The sequence below is a fragment of the Meles meles genome, chromosome 10 (genome assembly GCF_922984935.1).
Source record: "Meles meles chromosome 10, mMelMel3.1 paternal haplotype, whole genome shotgun sequence".
NCBI lineage: Eukaryota > Metazoa > Chordata > Mammalia > Carnivora > Mustelidae > Meles > Meles meles.
The window spans coordinates 5,932,015-5,957,949 of record NC_060075.1 but is presented as its reverse complement, the minus strand read 5'-3'; the positions used below and the strand labels follow the sequence as shown (position 1 = coordinate 5,957,949).

Sequence of the window (25,935 nt, the reverse complement as noted above, 5' to 3'; positions counted from 1 at the left end):
CCTGGACCTTCAGGGGCCGCGTCCCTCTAGAACTAACCCGTCTGAGCCCCGAGTGCAGGAAGGAAGGGGTGCCCTCAGCCCAGGGAGGCTGCCCACCTCCTGATCCAAGTGTGAGCCTCCTTGCGGGGAGTGACTGTGGAGGGCTTGAGAAGGGGAGCTGGGGGGCTTCCCAGAGTCACTGTCCGGACTGTGAGGCCTTGGCAGGGCCCCTCTGTTGAGTCTGGAAGGAGGAAGGCAGGGAGGGAGGGAGCGTGTCTGCCTCTAATGAAGTTTGACATTTAGTGGTGAGCGCCGGGCGGGGTGTGGGAGACGGGAGCTTGATTAGCGCGCTCTAATTGACAGTAATTAGGCAGCTCCCTGATTGTTTCTAATTCTGCTATTAATTGTGAGGAGCGGGGAGTGTGATTGAGGATAAATTTGGTGCGGAGCTGCTGGGGCTTCAGCTCCCTGTGAGTTCCCTGGGCCGCCTGCCACCCCTCCAGGCTGCCGGAGCCCTAGCCAGCCATTCCGCCTTGCCTCTATCCTGCTCCGCCTGAGTTCCCCACACTCTCCTCTCTCCCCTTCTCCTCCTCCAGGGCTGGGGAAGCTGGGGGGGGGGGGGTTGGTTGGGACTGGCCTGGCCGGGCAGACCCCCTCCCTCGGCAGCTCAGGGGGGCGCTCCCAGTGGCACTAGGCAGGTTGAGTGCTCTGCCCCCCACCGTCCCCTCTTCCCACACTTCTCCAACTCTCCCCTCACCAGCCAGTGGCCCAGCTGAGGTGCTCAGTTCCAGCCCCAAGCTGGAGCCTCCCCCATCTCCCCACTCCAACCGGAAGAAGCACCGGCGGAAAAAGAGCACCGGGACCCCCCGACCAGACGGCCCCAGCAGTGCTGCTGAAGGTTAGGGGGACCTACAGGGAACCCGGGGCACAGGAGGCGGGCTGTGGGATTCGGGGATAGTACTCTCAAGGCAACCCCGTTTTCTTCATTTTAAGAGCGAGGGCTTTGTGATAAGTAGCCGTAACTGTAGTTGCAATTCTTTTGGTCGTCCAGACTTGGTATCTTAGAAAAGCTCCTCCTTCTGCCTAATGAAAACCCTTCTTACTAAAATGTGAACCTTTAAATCCTCGGAGAAGAGGAAAGACAGCAGGCGGCTAATCCAGTAACTCTTCCAACTTGCGGGCAGGACCGTGTTTCCTGTGGCTCTTGTATCTCCCACTGAGCCTGATGAGTGCTGCGCATACAATAGGTGCTTAATATGTGTGTAGGAGCTGGCTAAGTCTCTCCTGACTGGTCTTCAGGCTAAGGAATTCCAGCTCCACAGGGCCTTTCTCATAATCCGGTGTTAATCGCAGCACTCCTCTGATTTTCTCCAAAGTCTCTTCAAAATGTTCCTCTTCTCCGTGGTTGGAGTCTTTCCGCTCCCGCCTAAGTCTAAGCTGGACCGATGCGCAGTGTCTCACTTCTCCGATCGCCAGGGCAGGGATGGGGGCCGGAGGGCGGAGGTGGCCCCTGAAGAGCTACCTGTCCGGCCTGCCCGTGGGAGAGTGATGCTTAGCGGTTCTGGCTCGGAGCCCAGCTGGAACCGGGCTCCCCACACAGGGCGGCGATTCCGTGGTTCCGAGGCCGTGTGGAGAGCAGGGCGAGGTGGGCTGGTGGAGCCCGGGGAAGGAAGGGGCACCAGCGTCCTTCTCGGAGGCAGTTCCCGTCGAGGAAGCCCTGAGAGCAGGAGCCCAGCAGGAAGGCTCCCCGGGACGGTGTGTCCCTGGGTAGAACCTGGGACCCAGGCCTTTGCCTCTGGCTCGTGTTGTGCCTCCCGCTAGGCCTGAGTTCCCTCCGCAGCCTCTGGGACACATTCACACCGCTGGTTAGGAGTTGTTCAGCCACAGGGTGGTGGCCGGTGGCATGGGGATTCGCGTGGCTCTCCGTTTGTCTAAGCGGGACGGAGCTTGGGGTCCCAGTGCAGCCCACCGTGCATGTCCCTGGCGCTGTCCTCGGGGCTCTGTCTGCTCACTCATCCCAGTTTGGGGGGAAAACGTCCCCTCTCCCCATCCGCTTGTCCTGCCTGTCTGGGCCCGCCGAGTGGGGGAGGGGCCGCTCCCAGGAGCCCCACGCCGACGCCGTCAGGAATATTGGGTTTAATGAGCTGCAAAATGAGGCGGCTGCAGCTGACGCGTACGGATGGTGCCCACGCCCGCCTCCCCCACCCGCTCCCAGCATCGCCTCCTAGCGCCCCGCCGCACCCTTCCCCAGACGCTCCCCGCTGCTTTCTCCAGGGAGCGCCCCGCTCCGAATTCCACACCCTCTCCGCGGGGCAGGGGGGGCGGAAGCCTCGCACCCCGCCGCGCCGCCCTGCAGCCGGGCCCGCAGGTGGTCGGGCGCGGAGGGGGTGAGGGCCCTGCGCACTGCGGCGCGTGGCCCCGGAGCGCGGGGAGAGGAGGAGACCCCGGCGGGGCGGAGCCGTGGGGGCGGCCGTGGCAGTGGGGCGCCCCGTCCTGACGGCGGCGATCACCCCCGTCTCCCGCAGAGGCCGAGGAGTCGTTCGAGTTCGTGGTGGTGTCCCTCACCGGGCAGACGTGGCACTTCGAGGCCTCGACGGCCGAGGAGCGGGAGCTGTGGGTCCAGAGCGTGCAGGCCCAGATCCTCGCCAGCCTGCAGGGCTGCCGCAGCGCCAAGGACAAGGTTGGCACGGAGGCCGCACGGGGGGCGGGACCCCAGCCGGCCTCGTGACTGACCGGCCGCCCCTTGTCTCTCCCCTGGCCAGACTCGACTGGGGAACCAGAACGCGGCCCTGGCGGTGCAGGCCGTGCGCACCGTGCGCGGCAACAGCTTCTGCATTGACTGCGACGCCCCCAGTGAGTGCAGAGGCCGGCGGGGCCGGGGGTCGGGTGGGTTCGAGAGCCACGGCCGAGAGGCTTGTGGTCGGCCCTGAGAGAAGGCAGGGAGGGGCCTTTCCTGGGGTCTCCGTCTGGCTGCCCCTGGACCTCACGATGCTTCCTGTCCTCCCCCAGATCCAGACTGGGCCAGCTTGAACCTGGGCGCCCTGATGTGCATTGAGTGCTCGGGGACCCACCGACACCTGGGGGCTCACCTGTCCCGGGTGCGCTCCCTGGACCTTGACGACTGGCCGCCCGAGCTGCTGGCCGTCATGACCGCGATGGGCAACGCCCTGGCCAACAGCGTGTGGGAGGGGGCCCTGGATGGCTATGCCAAGCCCGGGCCTGACGCCTGCAGGTGAGCGGATGGGGCACGGGGAGCTGGCAGAAAGGGCCGGGGCGTTGGCGCCCCGGATTGGGGAAACGGAGTGGGGGGGGTGCCGAGTGGAGACAGTCGTGCTCTAAGAGTTAAAAGTGGCCGTTGCTCTGCTTGGCAGTTGGCCCCTTGGGGTGCCCCTCCCCCTCCCCGCCTGTCACTCAGGCTCCTCATAACAAGAGACCCTTTCTGAGCCTTATCAGCAGGTCAGGGGCCAGCGGGAGGCGCATGCGCAGGGCCCTATCGCTGGCGGCGTGAAGGCCCGAGCCTGAGCCCGGAGATGGGGAGAATGGGTGGGAGATAGGCTGGTGCGTGGGCCCCGTGGAGGCCCCCCACCCGCTTTGTTCCAGCAGGGCCAGATAAGCCACCAGGGGAGCCCTGCCTGGAACCCTGCTGCCCTCTCAGCCCCCGAGGGGCCTCCCTTCAGTGTTCCTTCCTTTCAGCTGTTTCCACCCGCTCTGCACGCCCCCTGCGCGCGGTCCCCGTCTCGGGCCTGTCTCTCCACTGCTCTTCCCTCGCTTCCTCTGTTCCTTCCGATTCCCCGCCGGGGTGTCGTGTCAGTCCCCGAGCACGCTCCCCAGCCCCCGCCCGCTGGCTCGGGCCCTTGCTGGGCTCATGGCCTGGTGGACCTGTGTTGCAGAGAGGAGAAGGAGCGCTGGATTCGGGCCAAGTACGAACAGAAGCTCTTCCTGGCCCCGCTGCCGAGCTCGGACGTGCCGCTGGGCCAGCAGCTGCTCCGGGCCGTGGTGGAGGACGACCTGCGGCTGCTGGTGATGCTTCTGGCTCACGGGTCCAAGGAGGAGGTGAACGAGACCTACGGGGACGGGGACGGCCGGACGGCTCTCCATCTCTCCAGCGCCATGGCCAATGTCGTCTTCACACAGCTGCTCATCTGGGTGAGTTGTGGGCTCCCTGCTGGCCTTTCCAGTCCCACCCTGGAGGGCTCCTCGGACCTGTCTGATCTTTTCGCCCCGGCCCTTTGAAAGCCGCCTCTCCTTTTTTCCCCAAGAACCCCCACCGTTCTGGCCACGTCATGCCAACCGTGACATTGCGCTTTCTTCCGCAGTACGGGGTGGACGTGAGGAGCCGGGACGCCCGCGGCCTGACTCCGCTGGCCTACGCGCGTCGGGCCGGCAGCCAGGAGTGCGCAGACATCCTGATCCAGCACGGCTGTCCTGGGGAGGGCTGCGGCTTGGCCCCTGCCCCCAACAGAGAGCCTGCCAACGGTACCAGCGCTTCTGCGGAGCTGCGCCGAAGTCCCAGCCTCCTGTAAAGGCCGCAGGACCCCGTGGCCTGGGGCCCCTCCTCCTTCCAGGCACTGAGGGGAGCCAAGGCAGAGACTGAGAAGCAGGGACGTGCGGAAAGGAAGGAGAGGAAATGGAGAGTCGAAGAGAAGAGCTCGGTGGGAGAGACCGAGGGACCGGAGGCGACATCTGGGAGTTGAGCCGCCGCAGAGGGAGTGGAGCTACTCTAGCCCTCGACCCTCTGGTGCCACTGAAAAGGGACAGGACCCTTTGGAGGTACCTGTGAGGAGAGGGGAGCAGGACCTCTCCCTCCTCCGGATTCCGACCTTCTACCGCCAGCCCCTACAAGCCTTCCTCCTAAAACGGAGCCTGGACGGACAGGGCACAAGTTGGGGGTGCTGGAGGAAAGAGACGAGGAGGTGATCTGAGAGTCGCGTGTAAATTTGTACATTGGAATATTTATGTTTGTGTACATAGCTGGTGTGTGTGTATGATGAGCCAGTAAACCAGACCGTGTGTGGCCTTGTTTTCCCCTCTTCTGTCCCCGCCCTTCCAGAAAGGCCCATCAGTTCAGTTCTGCCTGTTTTCTCTGCTCCTGTCTTCTCCCGCTGTGCTCCGGGACTTGCCTTCAGTGGCTCAGTAGCGCCGCCACGCCTTGGAGGGGGTTCGGAGCTGGGCGCTGCCTTCCCCTCCTCCCACAGCCCGCCCCTGCCCTCCGTTACTGCCCCCCCCCCCAGCAGCTGGTGTCCAGTAACCTTGTGCCACACGTGGTGCCGGCCAGAGCTCCCCCGGAGAGGGCACAGAAGTATCATCCCCCTTCCTAAGAGTCTGGGAACCAGCTCCACAGCCAGACGTCCAGGCCACAGGACCAGAATTCTGAGGCTGCCACAAGGGTAAGTGGCTAGATGTTATCAGGCCAGCCCTTTCTAGGGACCCACGCCTAGGCTTGGCTTTAGAGGAAAGGGGAGGAGGTAGGTCCCTGATGGCAGCACGGTCACTTGGATTGCCAGCCACATCTTGCCGAGCTGCGGGCAGGACCCTGAGCTCCCGGTTTTCCCTTTGACTAGCCCTGATCCTAGAAAGACCTGAGGGAAACACCTCTGTACCTTTCTTGAAGGATGAGACCTTGGCCGGGTTAGGGTCCCTGCTCTCTAAGGAGCTTACCTTCCATTCCTAGAACCACTTTGCTGGTGGCCCTTGTTTTCTGCCGTACTCACCGAGCTGGGTGTGGCGGGGCTGGGGGCACCTGCCTGCCTGCAGGGAGATAACCGGGCAAATGCTACGCAGAGAGGAAACCAGACGGTATTTTCTTGACTTACAGCCCCTCTGCAAGGCCAACAAGAGCCTTAAGCAAAGAGAAGAGTAGAATTAAACAGGGCCTTGGGTATGTATACCAATGAGTTCCTGGGCTCAGAAATTATTAGCAATAATCACTTCCTTTATTTTACCTACGGAAAACCAGCTGCTCGAGCGGCTGAACCCTGCCTGGCATAGTTTAGGAGCTTCATGGGTAAATCAGAGGAAAATGGTCATCCGGCTCTTGGTGACCCCCTGGCCCCCACCTGCCCAGGGGCAAAGAGCCAGAGAGCATCTGCTCTGGCCCTAGACCGGAGACATGAATTCCCAACTGCCAAAGTGACAGCAGCTCCTGGGATCATCAGCCACTGCCTGGCTTCGCTCCTAAAAAGAATCGAACCCTGTAGCTTCCTTATCTGGGCAGAGACCGGAAAGGGGCTGGCCTGGACTGTGCATTTTAGCCTAACGGTCAAGGCTTGCTGAAAATTAGCCAAATAGAGAAGACCTGCCCTGGATCGGTGCATCCTAGCTAAGGAGCTGTGGCGCGGTGCTGAATAAGCAGTCACAGCCCCAGGCCGCGTTCTGTTGGGTCGCCCAAACCAGGCAGGAGGAAGGGACGGCCACGGAAGGCCTGTCTGCTCCTCCGAGGCCTGCGGCAGCTGCTTCAGTAAGCGGTGGCCGGCGGGCCACTCGTGGAAGCGGCAGCAGCCGCCGTTTCCCAAGGACGGTGAGGAGGCTGGCCAGGTCTTTGACGCAGCTTGTGTTTCCCTCCCCGACCTTGACCTCCTGAATCTCCTCGCCCGGCCCGGAGGATTGCCGGTTTCTCCTCTCAGTGGCTCTGTTCTCGGTCCGGGCTCTCCGGACTCGGTGCAGGCCACGTTTCTCCCCGGGAAGCCCTGCTTACCATGTTCCCAGCTGCAGCTGGTTCCTGTCACACGCCTCCTTCCCCCGTGTCTGCAGCCCCGCTCCGCGGCCGGCCCAGGAGAGGAGCCCTTCTGCGAAGGTGGGGAGGTGGCTAACGACTTTAGTTACTGTCCCGCGTGCCCCTAAAGGCTCCTGACCTCACACTGACTTTTTCCGCCGAGGCCGTCGTTCGTTTGCTCTCAGAGCCCCAGCCCCGACGCTCCCAGGCCCTACCTCTGCGGCTTCCCCCACGGTACACAACCGTCCCGAACATCACACGTTCGCGCTTGCAGTGGGCCCTCTCGACCCATCTCGTCTTCTAACCGAGGAGGATTTGGTATCCCAAGCTGCGCGACCCACACGATGGGGAGAAGGAGACCTCACAGTTAATGCAGTAAGAAGAGAACTGGAAAGGAGTCTGACTCCAGGCCCTCCCATCTGGAAATTCCGAAGAGTGGCTGAGACAGACTCGGCTGCTGTGTCCTCTGCACGGAAGAAGGGGCTTGAGCTCACCAATGATAAGGGTGAGCCCCCAAGCTGCCCTCGTCACGGACAAGACTGGTCACCTCTACTAAATTAGAGCCTGGACATCCCTCCGCCAGCCCAGGATCAACCACTTCACTGACCCTCGTGATACAAAAGGGAGCGAGTCTCCTCTCCTGACGTCTGCCAGCTCTCGCCAAGAGAAGAAAGCTGAGATGAAGAAGCTCGCCTTGTTTAATGGGGAGAGAGAAGCGCTGTGGCGGGGACATGGGTCGAGAGGTGTGGACAGGGTGGGCAGCACCCAGACAGGAAGTGGAGGTAGGTGACAAGGGGAGACGGTCGTGCTGAGGGGTTCTACGGAGGTTAGTGACAGTTTGTTTCTTCGTGTGCCCTGTCTGCCAGACAGACAAGACAGGCCCCGGCACGAGGCAGGTAGGTGGACCTGAACCCAGGCTGAAGACGGAGGGGACACGGTCCTTTCCCAGCCTCGGGTTCAGACAGACAGACGGAGGCGGATAGCTCCGTATATACAGACTTTACAGAAAATAAATAAGGAGCTGCGACCAGCTTGGCTAGGCTTCATCCTGAATTCTCCCCACCCCTGTGAGAAGTCATTCCTGGGAACCCTCCAGGCCCGCGGCATGTTAGAACCCACCCCCTCCCCAGGAGTCCTCCTCCATCCCCACAGCTCCTCAGCATCGAGCACCCAAGCCCCTTGAACCCTGTAGCCCCCAGCCTGAGGGGCTCTGGAATAGGCTCAGGGCCCAGTGCCCGAGTCCCCGGCCTCCAGGAGAGCACACCTAACACGAGTCCGTGGCCACCCGAGCCCCCTCCCAGGGCAGGATCACAGCGGGAGCCCCTTGGGTGCACAGAACCTAACCCAGTCTCCGAGCAGGCCCGGGAACAGATGCTTTGCTTCCGAAATCCTTGGGAGCCCTTCAGGGCCGGGCCCCCTGTTCCATTTGTTGGTGCTGGCTCCGCACGGCAAACCTGTTGACGTGCACGGGAATGGGGACGACAATCTTGGGGTTTCTCACGGGCTCCCCGGAGCGGCTGCTCACGTTGCCGGCTTTGATGCGCTTCCATTTGGCGCGCCGGTTCTGAAACCAGATCTTGACCTGCACCTCGCTGAGCTTGAGCGCGTGCGCGATCTGGGACCGCTCGGTCAGGCTCAGGTATTTCTTGCAGTGAAACTCCTTCTCCAGCTCCAAGAGCTGCTCGCTGGTGAAGGCCGTGCGGCGCCGGCGGCTTTTGCCCCCCGGAGCCGTGACTCCTGCGGCCACCGGCGCCCCCTCCTCCGCTCCAGTCCCCAGGCTTCCCTTTAGCTTCGGTTTAGGTCCCAGCAGAGCCGCGGGGCCCCCTGCAGAACTGTCCAGGAAACCGTCGTCTTCGCTGTCACCGCCCGAGCCCTCTTCCTCCTGCTCGCTGCCTGCTGGGTCTCCTGCTCGGGCCTCCGGCTTCTCCTCATCGGAGCTGTACACCTTCCCCTCTGCTGCGGGGAGCGAAAACCAATGGATGGGCAAGGAGCAGGCGAGGAAAAGGCAGGCAGGTTGGAGGAGGCACGTGGAACCATGGCCAGGCACGGACAGAACGGCAGCAGGAAGAGAGAGACAAGGAAAGGATGAGACGGGGAGGAGGGGAGACGAGGACAGCACATCCAGGACAGGGGTGGGGAAGAGGTTCAGGGAAGACAAAGAGATGGAAAGAAAGGTATTAACCAGCACAGATCTCACTGTAGCAAGTGCGGGGAGGGGGCGGTCAGTGTACATCAAAGCGATACCACTCCCGGGCTTCCACTTCGCCACCACCACCGCATTTCCCCGACCCACTAGCCTTCCCAGCTTTCTCCAAGGCCGGGCCAAGGGCTCGTCACTCACTTGCCACCCCTCCCAATCCAGAGAGCATGGGTCCCAGCGTCAAGCGGCGTGGGCCTGGCTCTCCAGCCTTCCTGCTGCTCTAGGCAGGACGCAGCACTAACGTTGGGTGGACGGGGAGATCACAGTGCCGGCCTGTTACTCTCCTGGGGACCCTCACCTGCCCCGGGCTTGAGCTCTGCTCTGGCTTCTGGCTTCCCACTTCCCCTCTTCCCTAGATCCAGAATCTTAGAATCTCATTTCCAGATGGACACTTAAGGGTCCTCCCATTCCCCATTCTCACCAGCCCCGCCACGGCAAATCTGGGCCCAAGAAATGTTACCAAGGCATTTGGGTGGTGTCCTTACCCCTACTTCCAAGTCTTCTTGACCAACCCAGCCAGCGCAGAATGGAGCGCCCTCCCAGCGGCAGGCTGGGAGCTTCTCCCCAGCCTCAGCTGTCTGTCCTAGGCCCCTTTCAGTCTCCCCTCCTCAACTGTCAAACGACACCTCTCCCAAGCAGGACGCAGGAGCAGCACACACAGCTGCTTTCTGCTCAAGCTCCGAACCGGGAGGCCCCTGAGCTTGATGCCAGCGGGATGAGCTGGAGGCAAGGGGGCAGAGGATGAAGAACGAGAAGGGCAACAAGGAGAGGAAAACGGTAGAAGAAATCTGAGTCCCTTGGTAGATGACTGGTTACAATCACAGCCATTGCCGAGGTTTTACATCTATACGTAACTCTAGTACTTAATTCCGTCATCAGTTTTAATCTCGGCCGCGGACAGTTTTGTCAGAACGGCAAGTGACGGATCGCAAGTGTTTTCAGCAGCAGAGTTGTACAGCTGCCTTGTTTTCTGCCCAAAGAGCCAATAAGCAACGAAGAAAAGTCAGAAGGAAACTGGCCAGTAGGGAAGAGAACAAGAGGAACGGGGCGAGCGGCACAACGAGTCAGCTCGCCGCCCCGGAGCTCACGGTGTGAAGGGCTTGGGGTTTCCCCAGGGCGGAGCGCCTCTGTCTATTACCACCGCGCGCTGCCGGGACAGGGGCAAGAAACAACCCGAAGTAAAAGAACTTCAGGGAACAGTGAGATGCCCTATTAAGAGGAGCAAGCTGTGCGCTCTGAACACCTTCCAGCCCCCTCTCCAAGTGCCTGTGCTCCAGAAGGAGCTTCTCGGGGTCTCCAGGACCAGCCCGGTAGCCCTTCCCAACCCAAAGCCCCTGCCCCTTCCGGGACGCCAGCAAGCCACACCTCGTCCTGGTCCTGGAGCCTTGTTCACACCGCCCGAGAGGCCAGACTTCTCAGCCCACGTCCAGATCGCCCACCTCCCTCACGCAGCGTCCTTCACACCTCAAGGGTATTTTTATTTCCAGCCCCTGCCTTGTCTTCCTGTAGGGCTTCCTTTATTTAATTTCAAAACCCGCAGGGCGCGCCCTCGTTTTAGGCTCATGCAGCCTGCCCATCCCTGCCCTGCCTCCGGGAGTGCTCTCCGCTCCCTCTAGCAGCTTCCCGGGCTTCTTAAGCACCCGCGTGACGTCTGTCCGTCTGTCCACTGGTCTGTCTGCAGAGGTTGCTTCTTGCCATCCGTCCTGCGCTTCCTCCCAAACCTCATTCTAGCCAAACCCGTGTTGTTTCCTGCAGGAGTCACATCCTTGGTTCTCTCCTCATTAACGACTCCTCCCCACGCTGTCTTCCATTTTCAAAGAACTCAGACTTGGCATGTCCCAAACAGAACTCCTGACGTCCTTCCCAGCTCGGTTAGTGGGAATTCCACCCTCCTGGTTCCAGTCAGGCTTCACTCCTCTCTCACAACCCGTCCCCACTCCAGGAGTCTCCTGCATCAGACAGTCCCGGTCACCATCACGTCCCGCCTGGTTCATCAACCTGTTCTCCAAACTGGTTTCCCTGCTCTTGTCCTCACGTGCCCTCCCCTGCCCTCCCCTGCCCCTGCTCTCCTCTCCCCTGATCTTTCCCCAGACAATTCTTCAGATCAGAATACTACGCTGTCCACCTAGATTCCTGCATTCGCTCATTCCTTGTCTCCCTCGGGTCCTTCACCAAGAAGACGTTCCCCGATCATCCTCTTAGAGTGAAAGCCCAGTACTTCCATCTTCCTTCTCTGTTTGTTACTATACTATATATCACCACATTATTCATTTAACCAGCTGTCTTTTCCTATTAGAATATGAGCTTCATGAAGGTAGGGAGTTTTAACATTTTTTCACTGCTGTGTCTTCATCTAGAAAATCATCTGCCCAGAGTAGGCACTCAATATATTGCTGACTTGTTAACTAAATAAAAAACTATTCCCAAACGCTCTCCCTCTCCCTTCCTCCTTTTCTCTCCGTCTTCTGTCCCCACCTCTGTTCCTCCTTTCCCCAGCCTCTCCGAAAATAGTCCCCACAGCCCCCGCCCTCCAGCGCCCAGAAGACATTGTCTCCGTGAGCATCACTCTACCCTCTTTCCAGCATGACCTCGGATCTCACCGAAGCTGGGCAGAAGCCCATATGCAGTGGGGATCTACAGGATCTCATGCTAAAAGAAAGGGAAATCCTTCACATCACTACTAAATCTTCTTTAAATTTTTAAAACCCAGTCCATAACAAAAAAGAAGAAGAAAATCTTGTAAAAACTCAGTCCAGTATTACATATGCTAAACAGCTGCTAGAAAGGCAGAAACTAAATTTCAGGGCTTGAAGGATGAAACCATTTAGCACAGCACTGAGCACCCAGGGGGTGTCCAATAAATCTCACCGACGATGACTGAGATGAGGCTCCCAGGCTCCTGGATCCGGCAGGGCCCTCCCGGGATCATACCATCCATCCCTCTGTCTTCAGACAGATTCCATAAAATCAAGGCCGCAGAAGCAGACCTCCCTCAGCGCTGCTTTCAAAGCCATACAAGGGACACAGGTCCGCAACCTCTCCTGGTTACTTGATCCCGGTGGGAGGCTGAACGGCAGGGGCAAGAGTTTCTCTCTGAGCCTTTATGATCATGACACCGAGGACTCTGATAAGTACCTCGTGGAAGGAGGTGGGAGTGGGGCAATCCGGGAAAACAACGAGGAGGGGGAAATACAGCTACGCCCTCCAAGGAGAGGGTCTGGGGCAGTGAGGGACACTGAGATGTGGGAAAGAAAGGGCCAAAGCAGGCAGGAAGAGGACTGGGGCAGGAGACAAGTGGTAGGAGAATGAAATGATGAGTCAGAGAAACTGAAGGGGCTGGAAAGTTTAGAGAAGGGCTAGAAAATAGGGGGGAAAAATCAGGGAAAAAGAGAGCAAAAAGCTTAAAAACAGAACAAGAAAAATCACACCCCCTACCTTCCTTCCACCAAGATGGAGCACTTTAAGCCTCAATCGACACCCGAAAAGGACACATACTCAGCGCAATCAGAGGGCCCTGCAGCCGCCCAATCCGTAACAATACAGCGATCCTGAAATGGCTATTTTCTTATGGACCAGCTACAAAATACGAGCAAGCTACTTTCTTTTATCTGAATTGTAATGAATATTAATAGTAAATATAATCAAACAAAATAAAACAAAAATTGCACACAGAAAACTGTTGACTAAAACCTGATGGGAGCAAATCTTTCTGATAAAATTTCTAATTGCAAAATTTGATTTGGAATAATTGGACTTGGTAGATATAATGTCCATAAAAGCAAATTACTAATTGCAGATGCTATAATTGGTTGATATGAGGGGGGAAAAAAAAAACCTTGATCTACAAAATGAGGCTTCATTGAAAATTCTACATGGGAAATGATTCTGATGAGAATAATTTTTAGCAAAAGGAACAGGTTTCAATTGGAAACAATTTGACTATGTATACAGGTAGGCCAAACAGACAGGAAGGTCCTGTTCTCTGTGTGTGAAGATGAGGTTGTTGGTAATATAAGAAAATGTTTTCAGCTTGTTCCGTAGGTGTGTAGAGTCAGAGAGAAGTGTGGTATCTATCCAGGGGGAATGAGCGTGGGGCAGACTGTTACCAGGAAACCCAGTGTTCTTGTGACTTCTCGCAGGGGACGCGATTAGCCCGAGAACCAGAAACCACCACGTCTGCCCCATGGTTGCCAGGTCTTGCCTGGGGCACCTTCCCACATCCAGAGCGTGGTACTCAGGCTCCAGGGATACACGAGGCAGGGGGCCTTGTTTCCAAGAGGACGGGAAGCAGCACCAGAGAGCTCGAAAAGCCCATCTTGCGAATGGTCTGGTCAGGCTGGGGAGGAAATCAAGGGCCACAGAATCCACGGTAGGTATTCTCCAGGAACCCACAGAGACCCTGTGCTGCCCCTCGTCCATCCCCTCCTGTTTCAGCTTCTATAAAAATCAACAGCTTTCACGATCCACGGAAGAGAAGTCTCTCCCCCACCCCCACCCCGCGTTACACTCGGTTTTGACTTCTCTTCCCTCTCCTTCCGATACGACTTCCCCTCACCCTCCCCGAACTACTTCAGGACGATAAGTCTCGCCTTGATCGTCTTGGGCCAACTACTCAGCTTCATGAATCCAGGAACAATGTGAGGGAGGTCAAAAAGTAGAAAGAAACCCAAGCCACCCCTCAAAAAAGAGGCATGTTGACCACCTCACTCTCATTTCTAGATCTTCATCATGATGCCCAGGACAGAATTATTTCTCTGTTCTTTCTGGAGACAGAACTTTCTCCCATCATTTACAACAATTAGTTCACTTCCAATTTGTGTTTCACTCGTTCCTGCTAATTTCATGCCTACTCCTCCTCCCTATAACTTCAGGTACAGTAAGGAACATCCATTTTCAGAGCATGTGGGTGGCTCAGTGGGTCAAGCCTCTGCCTTTGGCTCAGGTCATGATCTCAGGGTCCTGGGACTGAGCCCTGCACTGGGCTCTCTCTGCTCAGCAGGGAGCCTGTTCCCCAACCCCCGACCACCTTTCTGCCTACTTGTGATCTCTGTCAAATAAATAAATAAAATCTTAAAAAAAAAAAAAAGGAACATTCACTTTCACTTTTTCTCTCTCCACTCTTCCTATGACCCTTCCGCATTCCTTACTCCAAACTGACATGAAGATTTTCTCTACACCATCGCAATCCAGAACCCCTCCGACCTTGAGCAGTTTCCCCACTGCTCAGAACTCCCCTCATGACAGAGCAGCCCTACCATTGCCAATAAAAAGGACACCCTTGTTATCTTCGACATTCCACAACATTTTCACACGTATTATTTACCTTGAAGCAAGTCATTGAAACAGAGCAGACCCATTAGTAGCACTAATAGAAGGTTGGTAAACTTGTTTCAGGTGCAAAACCGAGTCTCCGAAAGATGAAATGATTCTCCTAAGTCAAACCGCTACAAACAGATTAATGTCTGGAAACTTGGTCCCTGAAATCTCCAACCAATGCTCCTACTACCCCTTCCCCTCCCATTCCAAGGAAATGCCCAGATACCTCATCAGATAAATGCCCTGGCTACCAAATCCAGTTTCGGTACAGACTTCCTCCCTTTCACTTATCACTCCAGGGCCTTAGCCTGATCGTTAATGTCTCCCGTTACCACGCTCAGAGGAGGCTCTCACAGTCGCCACAGGAGCGGCCCCACTTACCAAATTCCACCTTGGTCCTCGAATAGGCTATTTGTCCTGTCATTTCCCCGAGACAAAATTCCTACCAGATCTGTTTTTCTCTGCCATTACTGCTTTGTATGATGTAACCCTACCAGTCTGCAGTCCTTTTATTTAGAAATATATTTTCTTGTTTAAAAATACTATTGCTTGGGACGCCTGGGGGTGGCTCAGTCAGTCGAGCGTCAGCCTTCGGCTCGGGGCGTGATCCCAGGGTCCTGGAGTCAAGTCCCACATCGGGCTCCCTGCTCAGTGGGGGGCCTGCTTCTCCCTCTGCCCACCACTTCCCCTACTTGTGCTCTCTGCCAAATAAATAAATAAATTAAAAAAAATAAAAATAAAAATACTATTGACAAACTACAGAAAGTTTTGGCTTAATATCCACCTTTTTTCTGGCTTCTAGTTTACAAATGTGTTCCCCCCTCCCTCAAGCGCAGCTCTTTCTATGCAGGAATCGGCCTCGCTGAGAGACAGACGCTTTTCTACCACTCTCGTGTCTCCCCACCTTCCTCATTACAGGGCTCTCTTCCTAGCTCCCCTCTGGCCGTCTCTCCCGTCACTCCTAGAGTCACTTCTCTAGCTAGGGAGAAGGTTTTTCTCCCTGAGACTGAAAAGGGGTTAAGACACATCCCTGCCTTTCTCTCTGGGGGAGGTGGACAGCTGTTTGGGGTCTGTTTTTGTCTGCTCAGCGTCCCTTCCTCCCTTTGTTCACTAATAACACCCCCTTCCTTTGGGCACTGCTTCTCATCAGCTACCTCGTACAGTGGGACCGTCAATCACACCTCCCCACCTTTGTGGCCACGTAGGCACGTGGCCTGGATCAGACCAATCCTAACATCCCATCTCTCCCATCTCCCTGGAGACTGGACCCAAGTTAGTTAATCAGTCACCCCAGAATTGTGTATAAGCCAGAATCCACTGGGGGCTCAACCTGGGATTATAAAAAATTAGATCTGCTGCTGCTTGGGTCTCCTTACTTCTCTTAAGGAGAGAAGGAGGCAAAGAGAGGGGCCGGGCTGAAAGGGAAGAAAGATCTAATAATACCGTTTGCGTTTCTGGATCCACTCAACCCCTGTACTTAGAGTCCTGTGAATCAATCAATGACCATTTTAGCTTAAATTGGAGTTGAGCCACCGTCACTCGCAAACCGAAGAGTTCTCCCTGCAATGCCGTAACTGGAAGTGACGATGCTCACGTGACCCCAGGGAAAGTAAGCCTCTCCTCACTCCCACAGCTCTCCCATCCCAGATAACGTTTCCATGTTACCTGGCAGAACACCACCCAACCGTCCACCAGTTTGAAATTCACTTGGACTTTAAAAAAAATCTCCCTGGGGCGCCTGGGTGGCTCAATTGGTTAAGCATCTGACTCTTGATTTTGGCTGAGGTCGTGATCTTGGGGTTGGAAGATCCAGCCCTGCATCAGGGGCCACGCTCAGTGGGGAGTCTGCTTCTCTCCTTCTCCCTCTGCCCCACATCCCACTCTCTAATAAATAATTTTAATTTATTAAAGATTATAAAATTAAAATTAATTAATTTAATTAATTAAATTTAATTAATTTAATTTAATTAATTAAAAAGTTAATTAAAAATTAAAAATTTAATTTATTAAAGATTATAAATAATCTTTAAAAATTTTTCCTTAATCCATCTGAGTATGAATTATTTTAATCCAGTAGCTTTGCTCCTAACATCAACCTGAGATCAGTTATATGACAGGATAGGAACTGTGGGGAAGAAAGGAGAGGTGGTTTCTTTTTTGTGTGTTTGTTGTTGTTGTTATAATACATACAATGTAAAGAAAAGAAGAAGGCGGCCCCAGTGGGCAAAAAAGGGCTTTGGGTGGTCTTGGGATCCACAGAGAATGTCCCAAATTGGAGACAGAGAAACCAAAGGAGAAAGGGCCAAAGGAAGAAGGATGAAATCGACCCTTCTGAGATGCAAACCCTGGTTCTCTTCCGCACTCCCCGCAGAAACCGCTCTCGGAACACACTGCGGTTTCTGCCATCACTCGCAGCTGTGTTTCTCCTTATCAGCAGAGAGTGTCGCGTGTCCTAGCCAGTTCTTGGTAAAGAAGTCTTCCCCAACTTCCTTCCCAGCTACGCTCCCCATCCTTTTCCAGCACCAGAGCGATACCAGCAATTCCTTGCACCCCGAGTGCTTCAGGATGCTGGCAAATACCTTCTCGTTGAACCCTAACTCCGTGAGGTCCGTGTTGTCGCGCTGTTCTGCTGGTGAGGGAGCTGTGACCGCAGAGGTGAGTATTTTGCTGTTGAGTTTTCTCTCACAAAAAAAAAGGGTCGCGTCAAGGTCTGTATCCAAAGCCCATGCTCGGTCGCCTGCGCCTCCCCCGATCTCTTTGGCAAACACTGAATTCTCATGTTGCCCTTCACAAATATCGTACCAGATGGAGAGAGAATAGAGAAGGCCGGGAACTGTTTCCACAACTTCTCTTTTCCTCACTCCCCTCCTTCCTCACCAGGTAAAGTGGGGCACAACAGATCCCCAATCTTTTTGGCCTCAACAAGATCGCTCCCCTTCATGAAATGTTTCTGTCTCTCATTTAATAGGACAAACACACACAGCCGTGGCTCCAGTCACCCTTCCCCAATCCCAAATGACAAAGCCTTTTCCACCCTAAAGCCCAGCCCTGATTCCACCTCAAGATACCCACATCCCAGCCTGCGTCCTCTTGGGCTACCACAACTCAGCACTGGCAAGGAGAGAATTTTCCCCAACCCCTTTGCTTGGGGTGCCTTTTTTTTTTTTTAAATAAAGGAAACAATGCATTAATAAAGGTATCCTTAAATATAAAACAGAATTATAGAGCCGGAAGTGACCTTGGAGGTCATCTGAGTCAAAGCCCTAATTGTACTGACGAGGAAATGAAGCTACAGAGACAGGTGTGGCCGGGGTCCCTGAGTCCCGCGCTCCCAGGAGCTCCACATCACGTGCAGAAAGGGGTCACCCATTCCAGCACCGAGCGCTTCTTACCTTCACTTTCAGGATGATTCTGTCTTCCTCCCATCGCTCCCAGCGCAGACTTCCACCGTAATACCATTGCCTCCACCATTCAGGCAAGAGATCCGTCTCCCATTACCCCAGGTCGGAGGTAACTTTCTGTGTCTCCCATCCTCCATGTTCACACCCCAGTCTCTGTGAGCCCAGCAGCCCCCTTGCTTTTAACACGGATTCTAGCTCATCACTCGAAGGTCATTCCTTTCCCTTCCATGGTGGGAAGGGAATGAAGACGTTGCTCCCCAAGGACGTGCGCAACCGCTGTGTCTACTACCCTGAGTCCAGCTCGCGAATCGCTGTTCTATCGCACCAGACTCAAACATCTCTGCTCCCCAAATTCTTTCTCCCAATTAGCACATCAGTATTTCTTCCACATGACTAAGTTGCCAATTTTCTCCCATATTTCCAGTGAAAAGCCCCAACCTCTTCTCCATCGCTCCCAACTCCCATCACAGACCTCTTTGCTGGCCGTCATGGACGGTGCGGCCATGGGCGCCATCCCCTGCATCGAGGGCTCTGTCCTTTCCATTGGTTTGGAACCAGGGCTTCCTCTCTCCTACCCCAGCTTGGGGCATTTTCTGTTGTTGTTCCCTCTAGAGAAAAACTCTTTCCCTGTCATCGTTCCTATTCCAGTTTCCCTCTTTTTGTACATCGGCTCCATTACGCTGTCATTTCTATTCTCTAATTCCCATGTCAAGGCAAAGATCCTTCTTTCCCAGTTACTTCCGAGGCAAAATTTCTGCCTGTAGCTTCCCGTCATTACATTAGTCTCACTGCAAAGCACTCGGATCGCCATACCACGTTCCTCCTTTCAACTAAAGTATTTCCCCCTTGGGGGCACCTGTGTGGCTCAGAGGCAGAGCCTCTGCCTTCGGCTCAGGTCATATCTCAGGGTCCCGGGATCTCAGGGTCCCGGGATCGAGCCCCGCATCGGGCTCCTGCTTGGTGGGGAGTCTGCTTCCCCCACGCTCTGCCTGCCTCTCTGCCTACTTGTGATCTCTCTCTGTCAAATAAATAAAATCTTTAAAAAAAAATTTCCTCATTATTCCAACTACTGCCTTGCTCCCATTCCTCCCAGCATAGACCATCTATGCCCATCACTCTGAGTATGGGAATTGTCCTCCTAATCATCTACACACACATCCCCACATTTCCACATGCCACTGCGGAGATCCCCCTTCTCTACTCAAACCTCTCAACTCTCACCTTCATGTGGTATAAGACACCTCAGTATTCCAATCCTCCAGATAAAATTTTCGTCTTGTCACTCTGGGATCTCTGTCTCTCAACCAGGGCTTCTTAACCCTATTCGTGACATGAACTCCTTGGCAGTCTGATACAACCTATGAACCCCTTCTTAGAATAATGCTTTTAGGGGCGCCTGGGTGGCTCAGTGGGTTAAAGCCTCTGCCCTCGGCTCAGGTCATGATCCCAGGGTTTTGGGATCGAGCCCCGCATCGGGCTCTCTGCTCTGCGGACAGCCTGCTTCCTCCTCTCTCTTTCTGCCTGCCTCTCTGCCTACTTGTGATCTCTGTCTGTCAAATGAGTAAGTGAAATCTTTAAAAAAAAAAATTTAAAGAATAACGCTTTTAGGTATATAACATAAAACACTTGGGTTACATCAGAAGCCAACTAAAGAAAAACACAGTTTTCAGATACTTAAAAATGAATTGTGTTATAATCATATATGTTTATTAATTCATTAAACAAGATGCCTCCAAAGTCTATACATTTATAAGAAAATACCTATAAATTCTGCTGGTGACACAAATACCTGTAATTTCTTTTTTTTTTTCTATTTTATTTATTTGACAGAGAGAGACACAGTGAGAGAGGGAACAGAGCAGGGAGAGTGGAGAGAGGGAGAAGCAAGCTTCCCATCGAGCAGGGAGCCCAATGCGGGGCTCGATCCCAGGACCCTGGGATCATGACCTGAGCAGAAGGCAGACGCTTAATGACTAAGTCACTGTGACCTATAATTTCTGCTGCTGAAACTACTATGGTTTCTGTTCTACACTCGTAACTAAAGAAAATGCCAAATTTTAGTTAGAAGTTAGTAAAAATAAAGATGTAATTTTTCCCTACCCACAATGAATAGATCCGTTTATAAGACCATGAAATCCGTGTTAGAACCCTACTTTAAACACTGAAGCTAGAAAAACAAACTTTTATTTTATGGAATGGACAGAAACATTAAAAATGACCTGAATCAACCTCTACGTTACAGAGGAGGAGACTAAAGCCAAGAGACGCTGTACGACTTCGCATCTCCCGCAGTGTCTGGAAGTAAGTCCATCACAGACACACAGTAAACGTTCCCTGAACTGAAGGAAGCAACTGGCCACGGCTGTGCAGCGAAGGGAAAGAGCTGACACCTGAGTGCATGCGTCACGCCTCCTTGATAAACGTTCCTTCAATCTTATCATTAAGTCAATGCCACACGCGCCTTTCTAGAAATGCCAGTGGAACCAACGCTCTCACTGCGTGCCTTCCTCAGCATTTCTAGGAAATCATGGGTCTCCATCCATCACTTCCAAGAAAAGTTTCCCTCCTGTTTCTAACAACAGAAGTCTCTGCTTTCATGTCACATTATTATTCCCATTTTTCTCTCTCATCAGTAAATACATCTGGACGGTCATAGTGGGCACCTAATTGAAAATTAATCAATGGGGCGTCTAAAATGGTCTTTGCATACAGCGATCAGCCCTCAAATATCGTGCTTCTAGGAAGTTTCCCTAGTCTCCTTGCAGGATTTCCATCATTATTGCCAATCACTGCGCAGAAATGAGCCAGTTTGGGGGTGCCTGTGTGACTCAGTTTAGTGTCCGACTCTTGGTTTCAGCTCAGATCCTGATCTCAGGGCCCTGGGATCGGGCCCCACGTCAAGCTCTGTGTTCAGCGGGGAGTCTGCTTGACATTCTCCCCCTCTCCCTCTGCCCCCCTCCCCTGCTCACTTGCTCTCTAAGATAAAATAATCTTTTAAAAATTAGCTAATTAGTTTCAGTTTTTAAAATAATGTTCCTGCCATCTCCTGATTTTGTTCCATCATATTCTCTTTCCTCTATCGTCTCAGTGTTCTCTTCACCGCGCTCAACACGGGCACTATCTGCCATGTCAATCCCACTACATTTTTCCCATCCATCTAACAATTATACATGGATTATCTACCATTCTTCACTTTTTTAAAAAAAAAGATCTTATTTATTTATTTGACAGAGATCACAAGTAGGCAGAGGGGCAGGCAGAGAGAGAGGAAGGGAGGCAGGCTCCCTGCTGAGCAGAGAGCCCGATGTGGGGCTCGATCCCAGTACCCTGGGATCATGACCTGAGACGAAGGCAGAGGCTTAACACACTGAGCCACCCAGGCGCCCCCATTCTTCACTTCTTAAGTCTTTTTCAAGCAATCCAACTCCTGGGATGCCTGGGTGGCTCAGTGGGTTAAGCCTCTCTGCTTTTGCTCAAGTCATGATCTCAGGGTCCTGGAATCGAGCTCCACATCGGGCTCTCTGCTCAGCAGGGAGCCTGCTTCCCCTTCTCTCTCTCTGCCTGCCTCTCTGCCTACTTGTGATCTCTGTCAAATAAATAAAATCTTAAAAAAAAAAAAGAAAAAAAGTTGTTCAAGCAATCCAACTCCTTTCTCCGTGAATCATTGCTCTAAGCCCCCCAGTTTAAAGTTTCCTCCTGCATTTCTCCAGACGGACAGACCTTCCGTCGTCCCCCCAGCACAGGGTCATCTGCGTGCAGTGCTGCCGAGAAGCAAGCGCACGCCTGCCAGTCAGCTTTGATGCCTCCCAGCAGAGACCACGCACCTTCACACACAACGGAAGCATCACCGCCCAGCTCTTGGAAGGCAGAATTCTCTTTTCCTTCTGTCATTTGGTTTACTGCTGTCTTTTCTCCCTTACTCCTAACACAGCGAAGCATTTGCTACCACATAGTTCAAAGCTCCTTTTCCCTACCATGTTCACATGCCTCCAGCCTCACGACTCTCTAGATCTCTGATGCCAGTGAATACAAGTCACAACTGCCCCCGTGAGGCTACTGACCGGGTGTAACGTGGCTACTCTGAGCTGAGATGCACTAAAGGTAGAAAATACACAGGGATTTCAAAGAAAACATGGAGGGAGGGTATCAAATATCTCCTTAAATTTTTTAGTATTGAGTAGTGTTAAAATACTATTGGATATATTGGGCTAAATAGAATGTATTATTAAAATTAATTTTACCTGTTTATTTCTACCTTTTTAAGATGACTCTTAATGTTTTAATTACATAAGCAGCTTGTTAGCACCACTCCGCTTTTTTGTTGATTCACACTTTTAAATCTTGTCTATTCAAAATTCTCTCCTCTTTTATCACTTCTACTGAGACCTCTTCCCCAATTACCCTCACTGTCCCCACATTCTAAACCTAGAATTATTTTCAATCTACCATTCTCAATGCCTTTTCTACCCATTATTTCTGTCCATGGTATTTCTTTTGCCTGTTAATATAGCTTCTGCCCCCGCAACTGAATCATAATAAAGTTATTTTCTTCATCAGCAGTTGTAGTAAGGTGGTGTCTCTTTCAACTCGAAGCAAAAAATTTTCAAAAATAGTAATTCCCAACAAAAGAGCTTCATTCATCATTCTCCGGATTGGCCTATCTTCATTACAATTTCATTTAACATGGCTAGTAACTGTAAAACACTAAACATGTGTCAATTAATGATTTCAGACCCGTGTCAGCCATTCACACTGGAACAGCAATTCCTCCTCTGCCATTTTAAAGACAGCATTCTCTCTCCAAACTCTTCTAATGTTGAGGTTTCAATCCCATTATTCAAGCAAAAACTCTCATTTCATAATAAATACTTTAATACAATTCCCAAAATAGAGTATTCGTTTTCCCACTATTTTCAGCACAGGCCATGTGCCGTCGCTCCCCAAACTGAATTTATGTCTAATATTTCTGGAATTTCCTCCTCTTTTCTGAACTACTTCGGGGGGGGGGAGCGGAATGCAGACTGGGCAGGTGGACGTGAGTGGCGTGAAGAGGCAGCGTCAGGAGTCTATACTGAGAGTGATAAGAAGTGCGGCCACAGATAAAGATATCCCATTCACTATCCTCTTTGAGTGCTTCTTCTGAAATCTCTTTCCTGCCCTGTTCCACAAGCCCCACTATAAACCCTTTATGTGTATCTCCTCCCAATATGAGTGATTACCTTCACCCCACCAGCTCTCAGAATTCCTCCCCTGTAAGATCTCCTGCCCATCGTTCTAGTCTTTACTCCAAGAACAGGTGTCTTCTGATGACTTCCAGTATTTCCCTTAGATTATGATCTTTCCTTCATCATTCTCTGTATATAAATTCCAATTCACTATCACTCCCGGTATAGAAAAGCCTTTTTAAAAAAAATTACTCCTAGTGTGGACACTTCCCTGTTCCCTACTGGACACTGAGTTAGCTCCCTCCCAAGCCTCTCAAAACAGAATTCTTTCACACACACATTTCTGGTCCAGACATGCTGTTCCCTCTTCATCTAGCCCAGGAGAGAAATCCCTTGTACTTCTCTCTTCCAACAGACGGACCTCTCCTCTCTCATATTCTCTCTCTGGATAATCAGGGGACAGCGTGCATTTGCTGGTCCTTCCTTTCCTCTATTCTTCTTTCCTCAACATTTCCCTTCTGTTCTTTCCCTCTGCTTACTTTTCTCTCTCTTGCTGTCCGGTTTTACAGCCAATATTCTATTTGCTTCAGAAAAAGAGCCTTCATTTGACAAATGGGCCAAAATAAACAACGGAGGCGAGCCCGAAAGAGGAGGACAAGTTCTCCCATGGTTCCGGCATATTCCTCCCCAGGTCCCCCTTCCCTTGGTCATCTGCCTTCCTGCTCCCCGACCAGCGCATTTCTTCCTCAGGTGTCTGTTGTTCCTCCAGCTCCTGTTGTCCCCAACGCCATCCCTCTGATGGTCCACTTGCTCTTTTCTGCCTTAGGACTACTATTCTGAAAATCCTACTGATCCATCCTTCTTCGGATCGTCCTGCCAGCTGCTTTTCCCCTCCCCTCCGGGCCCTTTTATCTTGTGGACATTTCCTCCCACCTTCCAGTTGCTGCTAATTTCCTTTTGATCCCTCTTCGGGGTGCTGCTCAGACTATAGTCACTGGATCCCCCTGGCCCAACCAGTTACAAAAACAACAGCTGAATCCTCAAAGCCGAAACACCCAGGGCTAAAGGGGAAAAGGAGAGGAAGACAGGCCCTGTAGCAGCACTTGGGGTCTGGAAGAGCATCAGACCTTCGGACAATTTCAAGGAAGGGCCCAGGAACCTATCACCAGGAGCTGTCTTCTCCTGACAAAGCACAAAAGGACTCTTGGATCTCCTTCTCGCCTCTGCAAGAGTCAGCCCCCAGGCCTCCCGGGGCCGCTTTCACCTGCCAAGCTGATACAAGGAAGGTTAAGCAGAAGTGGATTCATCCTGGTGCTGGATAAGTTTAAGCTTCGGGAGCCCCACGCTTGTACGCGGCCCGTTTTTCTTAAACAGAGCCCACTACATTGTGTGTGCTCTGGATCTCACCACACCTGGATCTGCCCCGGATAGGGGGAAGCTTCTCCCGCATCTAGAGGTTGAGGGTGGATGAGGAAGGTCAGGACTCCAGGTAGCTTGATTCTAAACGGGGTTCAGTTTAATACACCCTGCCTCTACTGAGAGGGCATCTTCCCATGGAGAAGCCAGGATTCCTGCATTATCTCTTGGCAGAATCTCCCTGGTTCCAGAATCTCAGCAGGATTCTCCACTCCAGGTATCCGTGCCCCGCCCAAGCCAGCCCCGCCCTTAACTTCCATCTTGACCTCCCAATCAGTCCTGGTCCAGCAGGTGCCAGGCCCCCTGCTAGCTAATGTCCCCTTAGGTCCTACTCAGTTCTTTAAGACTGATCTCTAAATATGCCCATTCAGAAATGACCTCTACTACTAAGGCAAAGACAGGTCACCAGCTGGTCACCATGGCTTTAAGACCCTCCCTTTGCTCCTGCACTCACAGAGCCTATCCGGGGTCAGTACAGTTTTCTCCGAAGCCAGAACTGCTGTCCCCTTACTGAACTGCCAGCTGCCCCCGTGCCCCCTCACCGTAGGGTCTTGCCAGTGTCTCCAGGAACCCCACACTTGCAGCTTCTCTCTTCTCCCCAGAGGAGAAAAATGAAGGGACCCTTAAAAAGAGAAGTGGGAGCCAAGTCTTGAAGCCGAGAATGCAGGGAGGAAAGGTACTAATTTGGAAGGGAGTACTGGGAGGTGGTGGGTGAGGCTTCAGGCACTCTGGGAGACCAAGCAGGGCAGCGGCTTCTGGGGTCCAGAGGTGCCGCCTTGGGAAAAGAACTGGAGGTGGTTCTGCACAACCCCACATCTGGGGGGTCTGGGATGCGGGGCTCCAGGCAGGTGCTGAGATTCTGAGCAAGCTGCTGCCTGGGATTTCCAAGTGAACGAGCCTCCCGCCCGGCGCCCTGGTCGGCCCAGCACTTACCGGGCAGACTTGGGAAAGTCTCTGAGAAGTGCGGAGGCGGGGGCGGCGGGGGCTCCGCCACTTTCTCCCGGGCGGGCAGCAGCTCGTCGGCTTCCAGCCCACCCTCCGGGCGTCGGCCGCCCGGCTCGGGGTTGTTCCGGGCGGCAGTGGCGGCGGCGGCAGCGGCGAGCTCCTGGGGCCCGTAGAAGGCGTCGGGCGGCTCCGCGAAGCTGGGCAGCGCGGTGGTCAGCGCCACCATCGAGGGCACGGCCTGGCCCAGTCCCGCGCAGAAGGTGTTGGTGAGGCGGCCGGCGAAGGAGGCTAGTGGCGCGAGAGGCGGGAGGCCGGCCGGCAGCGGGGCAGGGGCCAGCGCCTGCGGCAGCACCAGCGGCCGGTAGGGCATGAACATGGGGTAGCCGGTGTACAGCAAGTGGCCGGAGCGAGGCGGCGGCGGCCCGATCAGGGAGTCGATGGAGAAGGCAGTGCCCGGGCCCCCAGCACTGCCCCCGCCGCTGCCCCCGGGGGCACCCCCGCCTCCGGCTCTCTGCATCGTGCCCGGAGCTGCGGCCGCCCCGGGGCGCTCCCCTCTGGGCGCCGCCGTGCGCCCCGCGGCTCGGGCGCCCCGCGCGGACACGCAGGGCTCGCTCCCAGGCTCCCGGCCGAGGTGGCGGCGGGGCGCGGGCTCGGCGCAGTGTGGCTCCGGCGCCGCGCTCCCTCTCTCTCATAAGGAGGGAGGGGGCGGGCGAGCGGGCGGGCTGGGGGTGTCGCCCTCCGGACTCATCCATCTTCCTCAAATTACGCTTCACTTCCTCCCTCCGCCCGCCGCTGCCGCGC

The 25,935-nt window shown here is 54.2% G+C and overlaps 2 protein-coding genes across 3 annotated transcripts in view; one reads left to right on the top strand and one right to left on the bottom strand.

Annotated features, from left to right (window-relative positions):
• Positions 1–4,995, top strand: part of AGAP3 (ArfGAP with GTPase domain, ankyrin repeat and PH domain 3) — a 51,472-nt gene extending 46,477 nt beyond the window's left edge. The window contains exons 13-18 of one of the 2 annotated variants that reach the window (XM_046020431.1): positions 740–877; positions 2,505–2,659; positions 2,742–2,832; positions 2,989–3,211; positions 3,870–4,125; positions 4,296–4,995. In XM_046020431.1, coding sequence (XP_045876387.1) covers positions 740–877; positions 2,505–2,659; positions 2,742–2,832; positions 2,989–3,211; positions 3,870–4,125; positions 4,296–4,502 — 1,070 coding nt within the window. In that variant the 3' untranslated portion in view covers positions 4,503–4,995. The remainder of the gene's footprint in view (positions 1–739; positions 878–2,504; positions 2,660–2,741; positions 2,833–2,988; positions 3,212–3,869; positions 4,126–4,295) is intronic. The other variant, XM_046020432.1, reaches the window with a different exon arrangement.
• Positions 4,996–5,143: 148 nt separating this feature from the next.
• On the bottom strand, positions 5,144–25,651 carry GBX1 (gastrulation brain homeobox 1). The gene is made up of 2 exons (XM_046020436.1): positions 25,123–25,651; positions 5,144–8,647 (listed from the first exon to the last, which is right to left on the bottom strand). Exons 1-2 carry the CDS (start codon positions 25,649–25,651, stop codon positions 8,094–8,096), a joined length of 1,083 nt encoding a protein of 360 aa, XP_045876392.1. The 3' UTR covers positions 5,144–8,093.
• Positions 25,652–25,935: the final 284 nt, after the last annotated feature.